This window comes from Rhincodon typus, chromosome 17 (assembly GCF_021869965.1).
Source record: "Rhincodon typus isolate 14 chromosome 17, sRhiTyp1.1, whole genome shotgun sequence".
In the NCBI taxonomy this organism is placed as follows: domain Eukaryota; kingdom Metazoa; phylum Chordata; class Chondrichthyes; order Orectolobiformes; family Rhincodontidae; genus Rhincodon; species Rhincodon typus.
The window spans coordinates 39,831,808-39,854,365 of record NC_063348.1 but is presented as its reverse complement, the minus strand read 5'-3'; the positions used below and the strand labels follow the sequence as shown (position 1 = coordinate 39,854,365).

Here is a 22,558-nt window from a genome sequence, read left to right as displayed (position 1 = left end):
ACTGATGGTTCAGTTGTAAGAAGTCGGCTCAAGAAGATGCACTCATTGACCTGATCATTCGTGTGAAGTAATTAAATTTCTTGGGTCATTGCACCCATGTCCTCAGTGCCAGAGCATTGACATTGTCTGCTATGACTGCCTCCTCCCATTTTCTTCTGAACAATTATCTGAGGGCCTCTTGGATCTCTGATAGAAAAGAGCCTCTCCCCATGTCTAACACTTGTGACTCTAAATGTGGCATCCACAAAATTGGGACATGCTTCCTTTCCTTGTGGTGCCATTTCACATCCTTTTTGAAGTCTTCGGTACAAGCAGTTTCATCCTCTCTTTCAGGCAGAAAGCACTTTGCCTTTTAAAGGCTCAGATTGGCTTTAAGTTGGGCAAGTTGGCTTTGTTGTGCTCCCCTTGCAGGAATGCAGGTCACTTGATAAGCTGTGCACCAATTCAGTGCAGGACTGCATGGCACAAGGGAGGAAATGAGCCGGCATAATGAAGTTAGCATGCTGTCGGTCTCACTTTGAAAAGGTGTGGTATGACCACCCATCGCAATACCTGTGAGTGATCTCAAGAACCAGCCCCTAACAATATTAAATAAAGTTTAAATGTTGTTCAAGCAAAATACAGAAGAAAAGCATTCGACCAAAAAGCATTGATATTTGTAGCTGCGTGGAGAGGGATAAGAGATGACTTTTAGAAACAGGGATCTGAAAAATCAAGAGGTACTTCCGTTGTTTTCCATCTGCCCCTTCTTTGCCCACTCTTCTAACTTGCCCAAGTCCTTCTGCAGCCTCCCCAGTTCCTCATCACTACCCGTCCTTCCACTTATCTTTGTGTCACCTGCAACAATGTTCTTAGTTCCTTTGTTCAGATTGTCAATGTATAATGTGAATATTTGTGGTCCCAACACTAACCCCTGTGGAACTCCACTAGTCACCAGCTGCCATCTGAAAATGACCCCTTTATCCCTACTCTCTGCCTTCTACCAGTCAGCCAATTCTGTATCCATTACCTTGCCCCTAGCACCATTGGCTTCTATCTCATTTATCAGCCTCCTGTGAACCATCTTGTCAAAGGCTTTCTGTAAACCCAAATAGATCACGTCCACTGACTCTCCTTTGTCTACGTTGCTCATTACCTCCTCAAAGAATTCCCACAGATTTGTCAGGCATGACCACCCCTTGATGAAGCTGTGCTGACTCAGTCCTATTTTACCATGCACAACATTGTATGACTACATTCAGCATACAGTCTGCAGTGATTTAAGAAAGCAGCTCACTGCCACCTTCTCAGTAGCAACCAGGGATGGACAATAAATACTGTCCAAACCGTGATAACCACATCCCACAAGTGTATTAAAAAACAACACTGTTACAACCCATTGGCAGGTGGAGTATCAATTTAGAGGAAGTACAGCAGACTTCCGGTTGGCTTGCAGGTTTCCAATTTGGATGGGGATGTGATGGGGTGTTCCCTCAATCAAAGGCATCAGGAAAGGCAAGATTTACTGACAGCCAAAGCGACTTCCCTTTCCCCTGCAATTTCACTTCATGACCCCTCTTCCACAGCCATCACTCACCTGTGGCCACAAGTAAGTGCCATACTGGTGATAGCCACAGCCTTCCTGGTGGCACTGCCTGTCAATAGGTTTTTCTGCGGGTGGGCTTGGTCTTGGGGACATTAACTCCAAAGAGGGCCCAGTGTTGTTGGGTGAAATGTCTGTGTGGCATGTAATTTGTTGGATGAGATAATCCCCTCCATTAAATACTGCCCATTATGTTTGTAATTGGCAATCGGCAATGGCTTGTACACAGCATTACCATTTAACCCTTAAAAATGAGTGCTGCCAATAATATGAACAACTAAGTTGCTCATAAAGTGATCTTCATATCAACAATGCTAATTTGTAGGATTACATTTGTCCACCATTTTAGGACACTGTTGTACTATCAAATTTAAAGGAATTAATTCCTTCTTTAGAAGCAGTGAAAGTAATATCTCACAAACTGTGTCGATAGTAATAATTACTTTCTCCCCATTCCTGTGCTATTTATTTTCCTTTATCTTCTCTGGTTGTTTTGATCTAGTTGCTTGCTACATGTACCCAAAGACTAGGACTCACCAGACCAGCGTGCAGACTCTACACAGCTGATGGGAGCCTGATCCTGACTATAAATGAACTGATAGCATGGGCAGTCAATGAGACTTTGCAAGAACACAAATCCAAAACAAAACAAAATGATCAGGATGAGGTTGGAAGACCGAAGGAATTTCTAAGTGAAGAGATGAAAGAAGGTATGCCAATCTTTTAATGTTCAAGCTACCTCACCAGCTACAGCCTTGCTTGTGCGCCATGGTATCTGATTTTCAATAACTGATAAGAGGTTAACTAAAGAAGTTAAGAAAAACATCAAACTTAAGGAAAAAGCCTTTAAATGTGAAAAGATAATTGGCAGGGTAGATGATTGGTCAGAATATAAAGTTTGGTATAGAATGTAAGCCTTAAGCTAGAAAAAGAATTAACATATGAGAGAAGCTAGTGGGAAATATAATAAGTAGAAAGCAAGAATTTCTACAGATATTTGAAAAAACAAGAGTAAATGAAGTTTATGTTAACCCTTTGAAGAGTTAGAATGGAGTGTTAATAGTAGATCATCTGGAAATAGCAGATGAAATGAGCAAATATTTTGCTTCTATAGTATGATTAATTACTGTAAACCAGGAAGTGGAAGAAAGAGAGGAACTGAGTGAAATTTCAAGCCAAGGAAGTGGCACTAAACAAACTGATGGAGCTGCTGGCTGACAAGTCCATGGGTCCTGAATGGCTTTAGCCTGGGGTCTTAAAAGAGTTTGTTAATGAGTTAGTAGATATATTGGTGTTATTTTTCCCAAACAAAAAATCACTAGATTCTGGAAAGATTCCATCAGACTGGAAGGGAGCAAATCCATTCCTCAATTCAGGAAAGGAGGAGATTGAAAATAGGAAACTTTAGGCTATAGTTGATATTAGTTTTATATTCTAATCTTCTCGCAATAAATGCCAACATTGCATTTGCCTTCCTAACTACTGAGTCAACCTGCAATTTGACCTTAAGAGAATCCTGGACTAGGACTCCTAAGTCCCTTTGCACTTCAGATTTCTGAATTTTCTCCCCATTTAGAAAATTGTCTTCAGTTCTTCCTCTATTCTTCCTACCAAAGTGAATGACCTCACACTTTCCCACGTTGTATTCCATCTGCCACTTCTTTGCCCACTCACTTAACCCATCTAAGTCATTTTTTTATTCATTCGTGGGATATAGGCGTCGCTGGCTAGCCAGCATTTCTTGCCCATCCCTAGTTGCCCTTGAGAAGGTAGTGGTGAGCTGCCTTCTTGAACCGTTGCAGTCCTCCCGCTGTAGGTTGACCCACAATGCCATTAGGGAGGGAATTCCAGGATTTTGAACCAGCGACAGTGAAGGAACGGTGATATATTTCCAAGTCAGGATAGTGAGTGTCTTGGAGGGGAGCTTGGAGGTGGTGGTGTTCCCATATATCTACTGCCCTTGTCTTTCTAGATAGAGGTAGTTGTGGGTTTGGAAGGTGCTGTCCGAGGATCTTTGATGAATTTCTGCAGTACATCTTGTAGATAGTACACACTGTTGTTACTGAGCATCATTGGTGGAGAGCCTTCCTGCCTCTTCAATATTACCTGTTCATCCACTTATCTTTGTATCATCTGCAAATTTAGCCAGAATGCTCTCAGTTCCTTCATCTAGAAGAATTAATGTATAAAGTGAAAAGTTGTGGTCCCAACACTGACCCTTGTGGATCATCACTAGTCACCAGCTGCCAGCCTGAGAAAAACCCTTTTAACCCCACTCTCTACTTTCTGCCAGACAGCCAATCTTCTATCCATGCTAGCACCTTACCTCTAACACCATGGGCCCTTATCTTATTCAGTAGCCTCCTGTGTGCCACCTGGTCAAAGACCTTCTAGAAGTCTAAGTAGACAACATCCATTGGTTCTCCTTGGTCTAACCTGTTTGTTACCTCCTCAAAGAATTCTTACAGATTTGGCAGGTAGGACTTCCCCTTAATGAAACCATGCTGACTTTGCCCTATTTTACCATGCAATTCCACATATTCAGAAATCTCATCCTTCATAATGGACTCCAAAAGTTTTCCTACAACTGAGGTCAGGCTAACCAGCCAGAAATTTCCCATCTTTTGCCTTACTCCCTTCTTAAACAGAGGGATTATATTAATGATTTTCCTGTCCTCTGGGACCCCCTCTGACTCTAGTGATTCCTGAAAGATCACCACTAACGCCTCTACTATCTGCAGCTATCTCCTTCAGAAATCTGGGGTGTAGCCTGTCAGGTCCAGGTGATTTATCCATCTTCAAATCTTTCAGTTTTTCTAGCACCTTTTCCTTGGTGATGGCCACCCTACTCACCTCTGCCCTCCAACTCTCTTTATTCTTTGGGATGTTACCTGTGTCTTCCACCATGAAGACTGATACAAAGTACTTGTTCAGTTCCCCCACCATTTCTTTGTTGCCCATTACTACTTCTCCAGTGTCATTTTCCAGCAGCCTAATGTCCATTTCTGTCTCTCTCTTGCCTTTTATATATCTAAATAAACTCTTGCAATCTACTTTTATATTACTGGCTACCTAACCCTCAAGTTGCCTTTATTCAACTGTAATATCATTATATCTGATTTCAGCTTCTCCCTCTCACATTGCTGAGTAAATTCTATCATATTATGGTCACTGCCTCCTAAGGGTTCCTTCTCCTTAAGCTTCCTTATCAAGTCTGCCTCATTGCACATCACTAAATCCAGTATTGCATGTTCCCTAGTGGGCTCCACCACAATCTGCTCCAAAAAGCCATCTTGTAGACATTCCATAAATTCCTTTTCTTGCAATCTACTACCAACCTGATTTTCCCAGTCCACCTGCATATTGAAACCTCCCATGATCACTGAACCTTGCCTTTCTTACACGCCTTTTCTATCACCTGGTGTATTTTATGCCTCGCCTCCTGACCACTGGAGGCCTGTACATAACTCCCATTATAGATTTTTTAAAATCTTTGTGGTTCCTCAATTCTACATCATCTGACCCTACGTCGTTTCTTGCTACCGATTTAATCTCATTTCTTGCTCATAAGGCAACCCACACCCTGCCCACGTGCCTGTCTTTTCAATAGGATGTATATCCTTGGATATTTGGCTCCCAGTCCTGATCCCCTGGCAGCCATGTCTCCGTGATGCCCACCACATCATACCTGCCAATTTTAATCTGCGCCACAAGCTCATTTACCTTATTTCGTATACTGCGTGCATTCAGATACAACAACTTCAGTCCTGTATGTACCATCACTCTTCTCATTGTCATCCCTTTATCCAATATGCTTGAAGTTAGATTCCTAACCCTTTCCAAACACCCTGTCCTATTTTCTGTTCTGGAGCCTTTAATAACCCCTCTTGAGCTCTCATTTCTTTTTTTCGTACTGTTCAATGCAGTTCAGTTGTTAATAGTTAACAGCCTCACAGTTGTTAACCTGCTGCTTTGTTTTCCATTAGCCATTATGCTACTTGGAATTTTACCCCTCACTTTCTAGTTTAAAGTCCTGTTGGCCACCCCATTTACCCTTTTCGCTAGAACATTGGTCCGAGTTCAGGTGGAGATTATCCTAATGGTACAGATCTCGCTTGTTCCAATACCCCATGAAATAGAACCCCTCTTTCCTGCACCACTCCTTTAGCCACATGTTTACTCCCCTTGTTATCGCATCCCTATCCCTATGTTAATTTGGATGTGGCTTGGGTAGACTATAATCTGGAGATTATAACCTTTGAAAGGCATTTGGGTGTCTTTGGGGTGGCATGGACAAGATGGGCCAAATAGCCCCCATCTGTGAAGCTGGTGCCAAAGTCAAGGTTCTCTCTGAGCAGGCACAGGAAGTTTTGAAAGGGGAGGGTGTTCAGCCAGAGGTGTGGTCCATATTGGAACTAATGACATGAGCATGAAGGTTGTTGAGGTCCTTCAAAAGGTATTTAGGGAATTGAGCAGGAAGTAAAAAAGTAGAACTTCTAAGGTTGTAATCCCAGCCTTAGTCCCTGTTGCAATTGCTAGTGAAGCCAGAAATAGGAAGATAGCACAGCATTCGTTGTTTCGTGAGCATTTATCAAATAATAATCATAATATGATTGAGATTCATATTGCATTTGTGAGATATAAGCAGACATCAGATACCAGAGTTTTGGATTTAAGTAAGACAGACTTTAATGGAATGAGGCAAAGACTGTCCATAGTAAACTGGGAAGCTCTTCTAACAGGTAGAACAATTGATGATGTGTAGAGGGTATTCAAAGAAATATTAAATGCTATTCAGAAGCAATTTGTACCCATGAAAAGAAAAATCTCCACCTCACAAAAAAAATCATGGATATCGAAGGAGGTAAGGGACAGCATTAAATTCAAAAGAAAAAATTATAGAAATGCAAAGAACAGTACAGATCCCATAGAATGGGACAAATACAAAGACCAACGAAGGACCATCAAGTGACCTTTAAGAATGACGAAAAAGGATCTTGAAATGAAAGTTGCAAGGGACATAAAAGGCAATAAGAAGAGATTTTATATTTATACAAAAGAGCAGCTGGTAAAGAGTACTATTGGCCCACTGAGAGTGGGGATATTATCAATGACCACGGGGAAATGACAAACATGCTGAACAATTATTTTGCTTCAGTATTCGCAGCAGAAAAGGAGGATAGTTTGCCAGAATTCCAAACAAAAACAGAGGATCAGAGACAGGGTCTAAATAAAATTAGCTTAAGTAAATCATCAATAATGGAGAAATTTATGGAGCTGATGAGTAACAAATCCCCAGGATTTGATGGTTTCCATCCATGGGTGTTAAAGGAGGTAGGAGAGCACATTGCCAATGCTCTAACCATAATCTTACAGAGTTCCCTGGGTTCAGGTTTCAGCACTGATCCAAGTGGCCCTCCACAGTAATAGGTTGCCATTCTGAAAATACCTCGCTTATCCATGCTAGCACATTAGCTCTACACCATGTGCTTTGACTTCATGCATTAATCTTTGTGTGACACCTTGTCAATGCTTTTTGGAAATCCAAATACAATACATCAGTGAGTTTCCCCTATCCACAACACATGTTACTCCTTCTAAGAACTCCAATAAATTAATTAAACATGATTTCCCTGTCACAAAACTATGCTGATTTCCCAATTACCTTGATTCTTCTAATTGCCCAGACCCCCTTTTAACCTTCTTATTGACCAATGCTCACACTCTTCCCAAGAGGTATGTCAAGTTAATTAAGAATCAGATCATCATTCAAGAAAATAATTTTCTTTTGGTCTAATGTTTTATGACCTCACTGTCTTACTAGCATCATTGAAAGATTAACTGACTGGCAGAAAACTGTTTCTGGCAGTTGTGGCAGAAAACTCCCACAGGAGTCCGTGCTGGGACCTAAACGTTTTACAATTTACTTCAATGGCTTAGGTGAAGGGAGTTCCAGCACTGTAGCTAAATTTACAGATATCACAGAGGCAAGTATGTTTTGAAGAGGACATAGGAAGGTTACAGACCATTGAAAGCAGGTTGAGTGAGAGGGCAAAACCTGGCAGATGATGTGTAATATTATTCATATTGGCAAGAACAATAAAAAAACCCAAAATATTGCCTAAATGGAAAACAACTGTAAATTTCCAAAGTGCAAAGGGATCCAGGTGTTCTAGTAGATGAGTCATTAAAGGCATACAGTTAATTAGGAAGGTAAATGGAATGCTATCCTTTATTAAGAGAGGAATTGGCCATAAAAGTAAGGATGTTACGCTTCAGCTATACATTTATATTAGTTTATGCGTTCAAATTTCGAGAGTGAGGGCTTGAGCGTTCAATCTTCTGACTCACATGAGAGTATTACCCACTGAAATGCAGCTGGCACCTGGTGAAAAAACAGAAAGAATATAAAACATAGCGTAAGTGGTTAGGGTGCCAAGCTGCTTTATTTTGACGCCATTTACTGCCTCACTTCTGGGATGGATGCAAATGGGATGAAAATTGGAAGAATATTGACCAGATTGCCTTTATAATACACTCACCATGGTATGCCAACTTGGTTGATTCCTGTGGTTCACGTTTCCACTCCTAGCCTGGGTTGAGCCGCCGACCTGTGGGATCGACCACTTGGAACAGAGATTACCCCGGGTCACCGTAGAGGACTTGGAGAGTATAGACACTGATCTCAAAAGCCTCATTATCAGGAACCCTGTTGAGGTCTGGGTCTCATGTGGAGAATTATTTGTGCCTTTGAGTGGTAAGAACTTACTATTTGCTATTTTGAGTTTTAAATATGCGTGTAGTATGTCTTTCATTCAGTGTTTTCACACAACACTTCATTACATAGCCCAAAATTTTTGCATCGGAAACAGAAAACTTTTGAAAATATTCAGGTGGCTAGGAAGAATGGACTAAAAAGTTGAGCAGAATTTTCTTCCTCAATAATTTGTGGTTTGGGATCAAATGGGATACTCCTATAATTGTCTTGATTGGTGCAAGATGAAATTAGAACGTTAAGGATGATTTAATTGAGATTTTCTGGATTATGAATATAATTGATGGAACAGGTATTCCAAAATGTTTTCCACAGGTGGGGTCTTCAGGTAAAAGGGACATAACCTTAAAATCAGACCAAAGATATTCAGGAGATAAGTTATGAAATACTTCTGATTGAAAGGGTAGCTCAAGTGTAGAACGTGCTTCCGCAACAGCCAACAGATGCTGGTCTAATTAATTAATTGAATCTGAGATTAATGTGTTTTTTCCAGGGTATAAAAGGACATATAGCCAATGTGAGTTGTTAGAGTTGGGCTCAAGATTAAGGAAGGTGCAGACAAAATCATTTCGTCTTGGTGAAATAGTATAAAATGGGTGCAGACCAACAAATTCACTTTGCAACAAGTTCAGTGAAAATTGAGAGAGTGGTACAACCAATAGAAAGCCTTTTTACCAGCTTTCTGCTCAGACAGCAATGTTGAACATCACTCACATTCTGCCATGCCAGTTATTTTCAGCTCTTGTGTTTACACTGGTAGTCCATACTATTTCCTGTGCAATATTGTCTGTGAATAAAGATCCATTGTTCACTCTATGGCTTGTGCATATTATTATGCTTTAGTTTATTACCTCCTGTAGAAGTGGAACCCAAAGGTGCAGACATGAAGAAATATCTGAGGTGCAGTCAAACCTTACAAACAGCTGTTCCTCATGGATTTCTGTACTGCACCATTTTCAGCAATTAACATTTTAGCTCTGACAGAAAATTCACAACATCTTCCTGGCAATCAAATTCAATAATATAAAACTAAAAAACACCTTCTCCTAACAGGTTGATTAGAAAATATTTATGAAACTACAAAACACAGTGGAACAGCATGTGATAAATGTATCACGGTTCAAAACAAGTGGCTACTTTCTAGGGAGTCATATTCTAGGCTGCTGCTGAAATGATTAATTAATTTCAGGTTACAAATGTGCTTACTTTTAAAATATAAAGAATCCCGCAGCCTATTGTCTCATTTAACCTAATATACTTTTTCTGGTAGCATTCATTAAAACAAACTACCAAAGTATCCTGGAGGGAGTCAATGCCAAGTGTCCCTATCATCGTAAAATATATCATGGTAAACTCCTCTTTATATGCAAGTGCCAAAATTATTAATTATTTCATTGACTTCTCTGGATTCTGTTATGACTGGGGAGTCTAAAGTAGATTGGCATGGATGTTCACAGAATGGGCAGTTCACATTGTCAATGTTGGTGCTCACGGAAGCTTCTAACACATCTGGCTTTCCACTGGGCATGTTGGATGTTGTGTAGATGCTGTTTGAAATATGCTTGAAATTTAAGTGCTTATCTCTACATGATATGGTCAGTTGCAATGTTGGTCCCAGAGGTGGTCTGCAATGCAGAGTTCGTGAGGGTCTTTTTAGGGTGTTCACTAATTGTTTGGCCTGATCAGCTTGTTGTTTGGTCCCAGAGACAATTGCCTGCTATTGGGGAGGCGATGGCCTTGTGGTATTGATACTATTGATCCAGAGTTTCAGGTCATGGGGCAGTGGGGGGTGATGCATTCAAATCCTGCCTTGGTAGATGGTGAAATTTATATTCAATAAAAACCTGGAATTAAGAGTCTAATGATGATCACAAAACCATTGTCAATTGTTGGGGATGTTCCTTAACACCGTTCAGGGAAGGGAATTCCTGTCCTTGCCTGCTCGGGCCTACTTGTGACTCCTGACCCAGAGCTCTGACTCTTAACTAGGCTATTAGGGATAGGCGATAAATGCTGGCCTAACCAGTGATGTCCACATTCCATGAATGTAATTTAAAAAAAAAATCTTTTTTCAGATTTCTAAATAACATCGAGCTCACGTTCAAACACAAGTGAATCTAACATCATGGAAAAGCTGAAGAAGGTTTCATCTCTGGAGTTTTAGGATGAAGGTTTGTGTCTGTGCAAGACTAGGTTTAATGTCTAAAAAGAAAACATAATTTTCATGGAACACTAGAAAGATTTGAGGAATGAGATCCCTGAAAAACTGGCAAAAATCTGGAAAATATAATAACATAAGTTTGATAACATTGGAGCATGACTCATCCAGACAAATAAACCAATTTTCTCAATTTTTTAATATTTGATCATGGGATGTGAGGGTTGCTGTCTGGGGCCAGCATTTATTGTCCACCCCCAGGTGCCCTGGAGGAAGTGGTTTTGAGTTGGCTTCTTAAACTGCTGAAGTGTTTTGGATATAGGGCTACCCTCAGTGCTGCTAGGAAGGGTGTTCCAAGATTTATATCCTGTGACAATGAAGGAACAACAATATAGTTCTAAGTCACGATGGTGTGTGATTTGGAGGGGAACTTGCAGGTAGTTGTGTTCCTATGACTCTCGTCTCCTTGGCCTTCCAGGTGATAGAGGTTTTAGGTTTGGAAGGATTGTTAAAGGTGCCTTGATGCATCTTGTTGATGGCATACTCAGCTATCAATATGTATGTTAGTGAAGGGAGTGAAGGTTAAAGGTGATGGATGGGGTGCCACTCAACTGGCTGCTTTGCTGTGGAAGGTGTTGAGCTACTTGAGTGTTGTTAAAGCTGCACTCATCCAGGTAAGTGGTGATCATAGGAACACACTCCTGACTTGTGCTTTGTAGATAGAGAACTGGCTTTGGGAAACAGGAGGTGAGTTTCACACTGCAGAATTAAGCATCATAGAGCCATACAGCATAGAAACGGACAACGTGCTGTTGTAGTCATAGTATTTATGTGGCTTGTCCAGTTCAGTTTCTGCTCAATCATTATCTCTCGGATTGCTGATAGTCAGGGATTCAGTGATGGTAATGGCATTGAATGACAAGGTTAGATTCTCTCTTGTTCGAGATGGTCACTGCCTGGCATTTGTATGGAGTGACATTATTTGCCAGTTATCAGCCCAAGCCTGGATGATGTCCAGGTCTTGTTGCATGTGAACACAAGAGTCACAAATGGTGCTGAACATTATGCAGCCTTCAATATGCAACACCTCTTCTGATCTTATGATGGAGGAAGGTCAAACTGTTGAAGATACTCGGGCTTGGGGTACCACTTTGACAACTTCCTGCAGTGATGTCCTGAGGCTGAGATGATTGATCTCCAACTATCATAACCATCCTTGTGGTGCTCAGTGTGACTCCAGCTGAAAGATATCTACTATTCCCATTAATCCAGTTTTGCTAGGGCTCTTTGATGCCATAATTAATATCAAATACTACCTTAATATCAAGACAGTCAAACTCACCTTACCTCTGGAGTTAAGGTCTTTTCTGCGTGTTTGGACTAAAGCTGTAAGGAGATCGGAAGCTGCAGGATATGCTACTTCAAAGACAGAGGGGGATCAAAGAGATACGTGATAAGCAAGCAGGTAGATAACTGCCAAAATGGAACACACTGGGCAAAGAGTATGAGTTTTAAATATAAATACAAGTATTTGGATACTAGAAAATACTTCTAAAATATGCAAAAAGCTTAGGTCATAATAAGTCATTCCTGATCATGGTGCTACATTGCCAAGGAAGAGAAGTCAGGTCAGACCAATGCATGTCACACCAGTCATGCACATCAGAATGAGGAAGACTCTGACTTTATTGGTGATCATATAGTGATGCTGAAAGGCAGTGTTTTCTGAGTATTCATGCTGTTACTTCAAGAACTTCACACTGTTCAATACATTTAAATGGTGGAGTCAGGCACCAACATGTCATTTTCACACAATTTTCAGTGGAGTATCGTCTTGGATGACATCATTCTGACCTCATATATAACTTTGCATTTCTGCTGTCTTGATGTTACTGGCTGATCTGCTTTGTTATGACGCAGGGATAGCAAGACAAACCAAATCAACTTCAGTATCACTGGACTCACAATACAATGATTTTAAACTGCTCAACAACCCTTTGTGGTAGTTTCCTACCCCTGAATCAGGAGGCCTGGGTTAAAGTCCCACCTGTTTCAGAGGTGTGTAATAATATTTCTGCACACGTTGATTAGAAAAATAGATTAAAATTCCTCAATTGTTCTAACCTGACCTTACAAATAACAGATCTTTGCCACCAAGTTTCAATTCCTTCTGATAAAGGCCAATATTCCATTTGCCTTCTTAATCAATTATTGCACCTACATACAAGCCTTCTATGATTCTTATACCAGGACATTCAGATTGCTTTGTACCTTAGACTTCTGCAATATCTTTCTGTTTCATAAACACACCCCACTCCATCCAGGATAAACATCCTTCTTGCATCAACCCTGTCGTTCATTGTGACAATTTGGTATGCTGCATCGATATAACTTATCATTCTTCTAATCTATAGAGAAAGGCACAGTCTCCTCATTGTCTTCTCCTAACACACTCCTGCTATCCCAAGAATCAGTGTGATAAACCCATGGTGCACCCCTCTATACTTGACATAGGAAAGAAGACCAAAACTGTAATAATACCTTTGGTGCAGTCTCAACAAGGGTTTATACAATTGCAGAAAGACTCTTTACCCCTGTACTCTCATCCTTTTTCAATAAAGGCCAACATGCCTTCCTTATTGCCACATCTGCATGTTAGCTTAGAGTGGACAAGGCACCCAGATCTATTTGTACATCAACATTTCCAATCTCTTACTATTTAGGAAATATTCACATTTGTATTTGTTTTACCTTCACATTTTCCCACATGATATTCCATCCGCTTGCCCACTCTCCTAACCTGTGTAAATCTCCTTGAAGCCTCTTCTCATCCTCCCCACAACTTTCCCACCTAGTTTTGTGTGGCCAGCAAACTTTTATTTTGTTTTATCCTCTCATCCAAATAATTGATATGGATTTGGACTAACAGGGGTCAAAAAATGATTCTTGCAGTACCTGTCTAGGCACAGGTTGCCAACCTGGGAATGATCCATTTATTCTTACTTCCTCTTGTTCTCTCCATTCATCAATTCTTATTTCCTGCAAATTTAGTTAAAATCATTTATTGCACTATTTTAAAATGTGAAATAATAGTAAATTCTGTGTTTTTTTTCATTTGCAGCTTTACTGCCTGTGAAAATACTTCAGTGTGATTGGCTGTTTGCCCAGCATGCTGCAATGCAGCTACATACCTTAGCACCAGCTTTAAATTGGTATTGAAAAAGGGGAATTGGAAATCCATCTCTACATCTTTGTGTGCTGCTTTCTTTGTGGCCATTTGCCTTACCACTGACCACAGAATGTGGGCCAGTAGCAAACTAATTTAATCATCTTCCTTTGTATCAATATCAGCCAGTGACATTAATATAGGTTTAATGATAATAGGTTTAATGATTTGACTGATTTGCTTGTGATCTTGTTGGATTCAATATCATTTTAGGCATTCTGCATATAGAACTTCGTTGCAGTAAGACATAATGAAAACCTTGGATGGTACAACGGCTCAGTGATTAGCACTGCTGCCTCAGTGCCAGGGACCCAGGTTTGATTCCACCCTTGGGTGACTTTTGGGTTTGCACTTTCTCTCCATGTCTGCAGGGGTTTCTGTGTGCTCATGTTTCTTTCCACAGTCCAAAGATGTGCTAGTTAGGTGGATTAGCTGTGTTAAATTGTCCATCTGATGATGAGCATGCTCGGTGAATTAGCCGTGGGAAATGCAGCATTGCAGGGATGGAATGGGGTTGGTGGGTTTGGGTAGTGTGCTCTTCAAGGGTTTGGTGTGGTCTCAATGGGCCAAATGGTCTGCTTCCACACTAGGGATTCTAGAATTCTAATCCGAACACCAGAAGTACCGTTGGACACCTTTAGAGGGCCCTATGTACCTATATGTTTTCAATTGTTCAGGAGATCATCTCTGCAGAGTTTAGTAAGTAGAGGCTGCTGATTTCTAAAGCGCTTGCTATGTCGAACTTTTACTAAGAGCAGCATAGAGCAAGCCTTTCAACCCATCAGTTCCAAACTGTTTTTTACACACCACATGGGCCTGCTACTCTATCTCTACCTTTAACAACATATCCTTCTATTTCTTTCTCCCTCATGCACTGATCTAGCTTCCCTTAAATGCATCAAATTGTTATTCACCTCAGCGACCCTGTGTGATAGCAAGTTCCACGTTCTAACCATGCCAAAGATAAACTGAAGGTCCGAATTTGGTACTCAACCCAACCCATTGCTAGGCGCTTACAGTTGATAGTGAAAGTCAGGGACCATTCAAAATGGTCTTCAGCAGGATCTGACAGCCTTCTTTGTGATTTTCTGGTGCAGTTTATAAATTATCAGCATTTTCTATGGCAGAGAAGTGTTTACTGGAAAGAATTTGGACTCACTCCTATTTGTATCTTTGTCAGTGTGCTCATATCCCCCAGCACTCTATCCAGTTGGTTCACCAGGAGCCCTAGGCATTTTGTGGTCCAAGCCTCATTTGTATTCGGTCAATGTGCTACTCAATAATGCCAATAGCAACTTGTCAAATTGGATTTGTCTTAGGAGCAAAAAGTCCAACTGCACCATAGCCATATCAATCTAGTGTTAGGCAATGAAAGCAGGTGGGCAAGGTGCACCATCCCAATTTCTCCTGGCTCCACACAACATATAGTATCCTCAGAAAGATTACAGCTCAGCTCTTTAAGAATCTTGAGCATTCAAGGATCTCAATGGCCTACTCCTGCTCCTAATTTGTATGTTCATATATTAGTTAGAAAACGCTGCGTGCTACATGTTCTTGGTGTCTTGGTATCTGCAGTGTCTCCGTGTGTAGTTGTCTCATGTCTAAGTCAGAACGCTGGGGTTTAATTGCATTCTAGAGACTTGAGTAACAAAGAAGCTGACATTTGAAGCTGAGCAAGTGTACCACTGTTGGATATATGTTTTAGAATAAGTTAAACCAAGGACCTGTCTGCCTTCTTGTGTTGGACATAAACAATCCTTGGTGAGATCATATGTTTTCAAGAACCCAGCTAATAGTCATCCCTCAATCAACATCACTAAAAACACATAATCAGATTCATTAAAACATTCTTGTTAACGGGAGCTTGCTCTAACCAAAGTTGTTCAGCATATTTCCCTACATTACAAAAATAGCTGCAATTCAAAATAGTTAATTTGCTGTAAGATTGAAGGCCCCGCATTGATCCTGACCTTATGGGTCACCATTTCTCCCAGGTGCTAGTCCACTACCATACTCAAATTTAAGTGGCACCTTCGTATTATTGACAACTTTCAAACGACATCAGGGAGGTTTGCGTGAGCACGCAATTGTCATTGAAATGCAGTGTACAGATTTAGTCTCCAGACTTGGTTTCTGACTGTGTTAGCAGGTGAGCTACAGTTGGTCACACATAGTAATTCACTTTGTGTTGTCAAGGATTTTCTGTGAGCAACAACCCATGTCAGTGCCACATACATAATTTGTGAATACAGAAGCTTAGGAATATAAAATATTGGAGCGGGCCCTTCAAGACTGCTCCACCAATCAAATGATCATGGCTGATCACCCAATTCAGGATTCTGTTCCTGCTTTCTATCCATATTATCCATTTCAACATTCCGAGTTGTGAAATTTAGAGTTCTCTTTCTTTGACCACATAGATAGTGATCCCACTGGGGTCCCCAGCTAGTAGAACATGTGTCAGACTATTGTGGGGCAACTTTTCTAGCCTGTCCCCCTTTGGGGTGAGCAAAGGATATCTTAGAAAGTAACACTCAGTCACAGATGCTGCTGTCCAGCACAGGCTTCAGGTCGTCTGTGTGCAGATTCTTGACTAGAGACTCCCAGGTCCGCAGCCTACTGGCAATCTTCCTTCGCCATGAGAGGTAGTAAATGGATCCTGTTAGAAGCCTGCAGATGCTGTTATTTAAGGTGGGGACCTTGAGCTGTAGCCATTGTCCCTCTGATCTTGACAGGTTCGTGTTCAAATTTTGGTGATGTGTCCAACCATGATGACTGGAACCACTTTGCTGCTGAAGACTTGTCTCCTTATTGCTGTGGGTGAGATGCAAAGTTTTCCTTCTGCTGTACTATCACTTAGGACAACCAAAGTGGAAAACCTTCACATATCCCCAACAGAGGCATCAAATAAAATCAACTGTATTTGACTCCTGTGCCCAGACTTCAATCATTATTGTCACCAGGACCAGTTCAATGAAAATGATGCTCAAATATCTGATCTCCCGGAATGAAAATGAACCACTTACACCACCTTCAGTACAACCTAAGGTCTCAATTCAAGAAGGCGGTTTTTCATCAGTTCAAGGCTGACTCCCAAAGATAAGTGCAGAAAATCAAGCATGTGTGAGTGGGAACAGAACACCTGCTGAGCATTATGATAATGGGAAACACAAGAACCTCCTCCTGTCCCCAACAACAACTTCAGGAATGTGATCGTTGTAGCTATCTTCAAGAAGTGAGACACATTATGTTTTGGGAACTCAAGAGGTATCCCTCTTGCCCAGAACAGGACACAACCCGACACTCATTAGTCTGATTCATGCATTTCCTATGACTGAAGAAAAGTCTTGGGAGACAAAGTGTGGCATTAGGTCACAAATCCAGGGACAGTTGATGACACAGTAATCCAGATGTCATATTGCCTTTGCCTAGTCCCTTTTCCCAAATTACAAAACTATACTGACTTCACAATATAACATAAGTATTTTTACATGCAAACAATAAAGTAGTAATGCAATTAAATATATTTATTTATTGTTCTTGCTTTACTTAATGCAAAATCTGTTACTCAATATCAATCTTTTAAAGATGTTGTGTTGTCTTCAAAAGGGTCAACATTTATTATTACCCTTAAATGCATCCTGCTTCAGTTACACTTAATTGATAAACTGTTGCTGTGCTTGATAGACTGTTACTGTAAGGTTGGTAAATTATCAAATAGATTGCTAGACAATCATTGTGAGGCTAGTAGGCCATCAGTTTGAAGCTGTTAGATTCTCAATGTGATTGATAGAATGTCACTATAAGCTTGGTGAACTGTCATTGTGAAGATGGTATATCATCAATGTTGATTGGTAGAGTGTGTCACTGTATTGGTACATTGTCACTGTGGTTGGTAGACTGTGACTGTAAATGGTAGACAGTCAACATGAGGTTGAAAGACAGTTGCTCTAATTGGAAGACAGATCCTGGTGGCAGAGACACTTTTCAGCCATCTGGACAGTATCTGGTCTGTCTGTAATTGATTTTGCAAGAATTCTGCCCACATGCTTGTAGAGGACATTTCAGCTTGTTTGACATCCCCCCATTGATTGGAGGAGGCATTACTAGTGAAATTTCTCTAGTGTTCTTGTATATCGCTGATACACAGTCCAGGCATCACTGCTGGATAGGAACAGTGACAATAACTACTCTGTGCACACAGAATTTTGTTCACTTCATTGTTGTCAAACACTCACTGCCATTGTTTGTACAGCTGGCACAGCTGATCTGATATTGGATCTCCTTGTCAATGGTGGCCTATTTAGAGAGGTGCCTGCCAAGGTGCGGGGGATGCTCAGCATATTATAGGGTTTCTCCTTCGAAACATACAAGAGATAGAATATCTGATGAACCAAGTCCGGGTTAGTATCTATGTTTGGTTTTCGTAATACTTAGGGACAATTGAGTTTCTTGTATGTAGAATTGAAGAAGTCAACAGTGCCTTGTAACGAGTAGAGTGGGAAAAATTGTTGCAGTCATTTGCATACGGTAGGCCATATATGACTGTGGTAGTCAGTTACACTTTAACGGTTAAAGATTTCCATCTATGTAGTACTTAATACTCATACCAGAGGGTGATTGATCTTTTCTGAAGTGAAAAACCCTGACAGGTAGATTGTAATTTGTAATGAGGTCTATCACATCGCCTTATATGACGCTAGGATTTTGAGGCTGTCCCGGTTTGAAGATCTCCCATTCAGGGCAGTTGGAGTAAGCTTCTGGCTCCCAATAGCCTGTCCGCCATGTCCAAGTCAAAAGTCAGGAGTGTGATGGAGTCCTCTCCCACTTGCCTAGATGAGTACAGCTGCAACAATACACAAGAAGACTGAAAGCATCCAGGACAAAGCATTCTGCTTGATTGGCACCACATCCATGAACATCCCTCCAGCACCTGCATTCTGTAGCAGTGTGTACCATGTACAACATGCATTCCAGAAATGCACCAACGATCCTTAGACAGCACCTTCCAACCACTTCCATTTAGAAGGACAAGTGGATCCATGGGAACACCACCACCTGTAAGTTCCCCTCCAAGCCACTCACCACCCTGACTTGGAAATATATCGTCATCCCTTCACTGTCACTGCATCAAAATTTTGGAAATCTTTCCCAATCGTCATTGTGGGTCTACCTACAGCAGATTTGTCTGCAGCAGTTTAAGAGGGCAACTCACTACCACTTTCTCAAGGTCAACTAGGGATAGGCAATAAATGTTGGCCAGCCAGGGCTGCCCACATCCCAAAAGTGAATGAAAATATCGTGAAACAGTTGTCTGATTGTGATAAGGTTTCTTAAACATCAAATGCTTTGATCAACTTGATAAATACATAGAGTTTCTGTTGTCGATGTCAACATTTTTCGTGAATTGCCTGACAACAGGATCATGTCAGAAATTCCTCTGGAAGGCTCCTCTGCTACATTGTATCTGTGTCAAGATTCTCTCAGCTTCAGGAAGGAAGCTGCTCAGGAGAATGCGTGTCAGAATCTTCCCTGCAATGGAAAGCAGAAATACTTTGATAGTTTCCACAGAATGATTTAACTCCCTTCATGATAATAGTCACAATTATCACACTCCTGAAGTTAAGTGGGAATTCCTGTTCCATCCAGATCTGCAGGGTCAGTGCATTGAGTCTTAATGTGAGCAAAGGACCACCTGCTTTGAAGACTTCAGTTGGAATATCATCAGGGCCACAGGTTTTGTCATTTTCCATCATGTGAATGCTTGTTGCAATTCATCAGTGAAGGTCATGACCATGAGCCTCCAGGACTAAGCACAGATTTTGACTTCCTCATGACTTGTGCAGCAGCCAGGGACTGAAGTGATTGTCTGGTGCTTTTTCGGCAGTGACTCATGGATGGAAAGTAAAATTTGGTGCCGTGGATTCTGCAACCTTTGGGGATTGACAGCAAATTTACTTTAGATTAGCTGTGTGCTGGAGATATAGAGCCACTAGTGAACTCATATTGAAATATCTGTTCAGAGAACTAGGAGTCTGTGGATCCCCATTAAGAGCTCTGCCTCTATATGACTCAACTCTCAAACACACACTATCACATTATCTCACACACGTCAATTCACAATCTACAACACACAATCGCATGCTTATATATGCATCATAGTCACACACTCAGTCATAGATCTGTCACATCCACACACACACTCATTCTCACATACACTATCATTCTTTCAAGCATTCACTTTAAATCTCTCTCACAGGCATGTACTTTATTCACTTATATTTACTCTCACATTCTATTACATTCACACTGAACTTTCCCCGACTTCCACAATAAAAGTAGACACATAATTTTGCACTTTGTCCATTTTGCGCCAACACTAACAATCTGAGAAATATACCCCTCAGGGCAGAAGAGTGGAATTCACATCAACTTCTCTATTATTTCAGCCAGGTCCTCGGGAGATCAGCTTACATCAAAACCTTGTCCAAATCAGCAGTTTCTCTGCCGAGTAAGAATTAATCTAAGACACCTCCAGTGTATGAGAAATTTATAAATGCCTCGGCCGTTATAACCTGGAAAGCTGTAATCTGTAGAACAGTAACCATAGCTGTCTTTCAATTTCAGAATCAAACAAAAGACTGAGACTGCAACGGAAACAGTGGCTGCAAAAGCAGAAAGTTCTATTTGATCTTGATAAAATGAAGCATAAAATGCGTCACATTCAAGGTAATGAAACAGGGAAAATATTTGCACACTGAGATTCAGTCATTGGATAATTCGCCACCTGCATTTTTTTCATTGATATTTTGCCAGGGCTGGCAATTTGATGACAGAACCTTCACTTTTCAGATGTGAAATGGATGTGTAGGCACCATTGTGAAGTTCTCATTAGTTGAACTTTATTATTCATGACGGTATCTACAGTTTGCACCTAAAATAAGTTTTAGGCCCTTTGCAGATAGTGGGCCAATTATGCCTCATTGAAAACAAAACAGGCTAACTTGATCCAGTTTCCTGACACTTTCCCACTCCAGCTTTTTTTTTTCATTTGAACCTGGAATGATTACCTCACAATTACATTACCTGAGAAAGAATCAGATAGTGAAGTTCCACCTTAATTGTATAATTTTCACAGGGAGGCGAATGGGATCCATGAGACCAGCTAGCATGGTGCCCACGAAGAGTTCAATTCAACCAGTAGCCATAGCAGGAGGGTGGACGGAACCTTCACCAGAGGAGGTGAAACTCCTGGAAGATGTACAAAGCATGGAGGTAATTGCTTCTGTCCATGTTCAAATGAAGGGTTTTGCTAAAAGCAGAGTTTGACTCAGTTGGTAGTGCTCTCACCTCTGAATCACGGCATTGTAGGTTCAAGCATGTTCCACGACCTAAACATACAGCCTAGACTGACACTCCAAAGGAATGTTTTGTTATCAGAAGTGTGTTATTCTTGACATAAGTTATTAAAGTGGACCTTTAATTTTTGTTTTATTTTAATTTTGATTCAATGAATTTGATGGACAGTGGACTCGAGGTGTTTGTGGAATTTTATCATGCATTTGGCTGCATTACATTAATGGCACTCCAAATTGTGTGTGCCATTTGGAATTATTTCTCAGGAATTTTTCAAACCAGTTATACAAAGCCAAACCTTCTTTCTCTTCACCATAGTGTTAAGTGCACAATGAGAGGTGATAAAACCTTCTGAAATACACAAAAAGTTATGATGATTACAAAAGAGCAATTAAATTCAGCCAAAACCTTCTCACTGTCAGTATGATGGGCAACTTTACTTATTTTTGATGACGGGTGACTGAGCAGTTGGAATTGTCCATTAATTTTCAAGAGTAAGGTTTCAAATGTAATCCATATACTAATGGAATGATAGCCTTCTCTCCCTGAAATGTCTGTGAAGATTCTAAGTTAATTGTGTCTGAGGAGCAAGAAAGTGCAGATAATTTAGTACCACTCTGAGTGAATTGGCAGTTTCAAACAGGAAGGCTATTAAGGGAAGGGGAAATGGAAATGGAAAGTGTCACATTTTTGCAGTATTAACTGCTTTCCAAGTATGGAATTGAACAGTGGTGTTGAGGCAGTGGTGAGGCAATTTTAAATCTCAGCTCCATTCTCCTTGATCTTAAGTGCTTGATGCCAACACTGGAATGTAGGTAGTGAATTATTAAATTTCCCACTGGAGGATAACTCTTGATCTCATCGGAGCCAAGCCCAAGGCAAATTACTTGTCTCTGGTATTTGTGTAGCAGAGTGTTAAGTATAGAAGTAAGTCGAGGAACTACTAGTGACCATATAACAATTAAACATACAAAATACGTGATGTGAAGATGCCAGTGTTTGGACTGGGGCGGACAAAGTCAGAAGCCACACAACACCAGGGTATAGTCCAATGGGTTGATCTGAAATCACAAGCTTTAGAAGCGCTGCTCCTTTGTCAGATGAAGTCACTTCAACTGATGAAGGAGCAGCGCACCGAAAGCTCGTGATTTCAAATAAATCTGTTGGACTGTAACATGATGTTGTGCAACTTCTGACTATATAAAATACGCACATACAGATAACGAGCAGAAGTCGGCCATTTAGACCAGTCATTAAGCCTGCTCCGCCATTCAGTTAAAGTCATGGCTGATCTGATTGGGTCCCAAATTCCATATTTCCATCTATTGTGCCATAGCCTTTGATTTCTTTGCTGAAAGAGAATCTACTTCTGCCTAAAAATATTCAGTGGCTCTGTTTCTACTGACCTCGGAGGCAGAGAGTTCCAAAGTTGCAATTATTCTTCCGAGAGAAGAAAAATTC

At 40.8% G+C, this 22,558-nt stretch overlaps 1 protein-coding gene across 1 annotated transcript in view; it reads left to right on the top strand.

The window, feature by feature from the left end:
* Positions 1-22,558, top strand: part of LOC109927834 (doublecortin domain-containing protein 1-like) — a 395,969-nt gene that overhangs the window by 340,309 nt on the left and 33,102 nt on the right. Inside the window, exons 30-33 of the mRNA XM_048607351.1 lie at positions 2,085-2,292; positions 8,175-8,339; positions 20,369-20,470; positions 20,880-21,016. Of these exons, the coding sequence (XP_048463308.1) occupies positions 2,085-2,292; positions 8,175-8,339; positions 20,369-20,470; positions 20,880-21,016 (612 nt within the window). The remainder of the gene's footprint in view (positions 1-2,084; positions 2,293-8,174; positions 8,340-20,368; positions 20,471-20,879; positions 21,017-22,558) is intronic.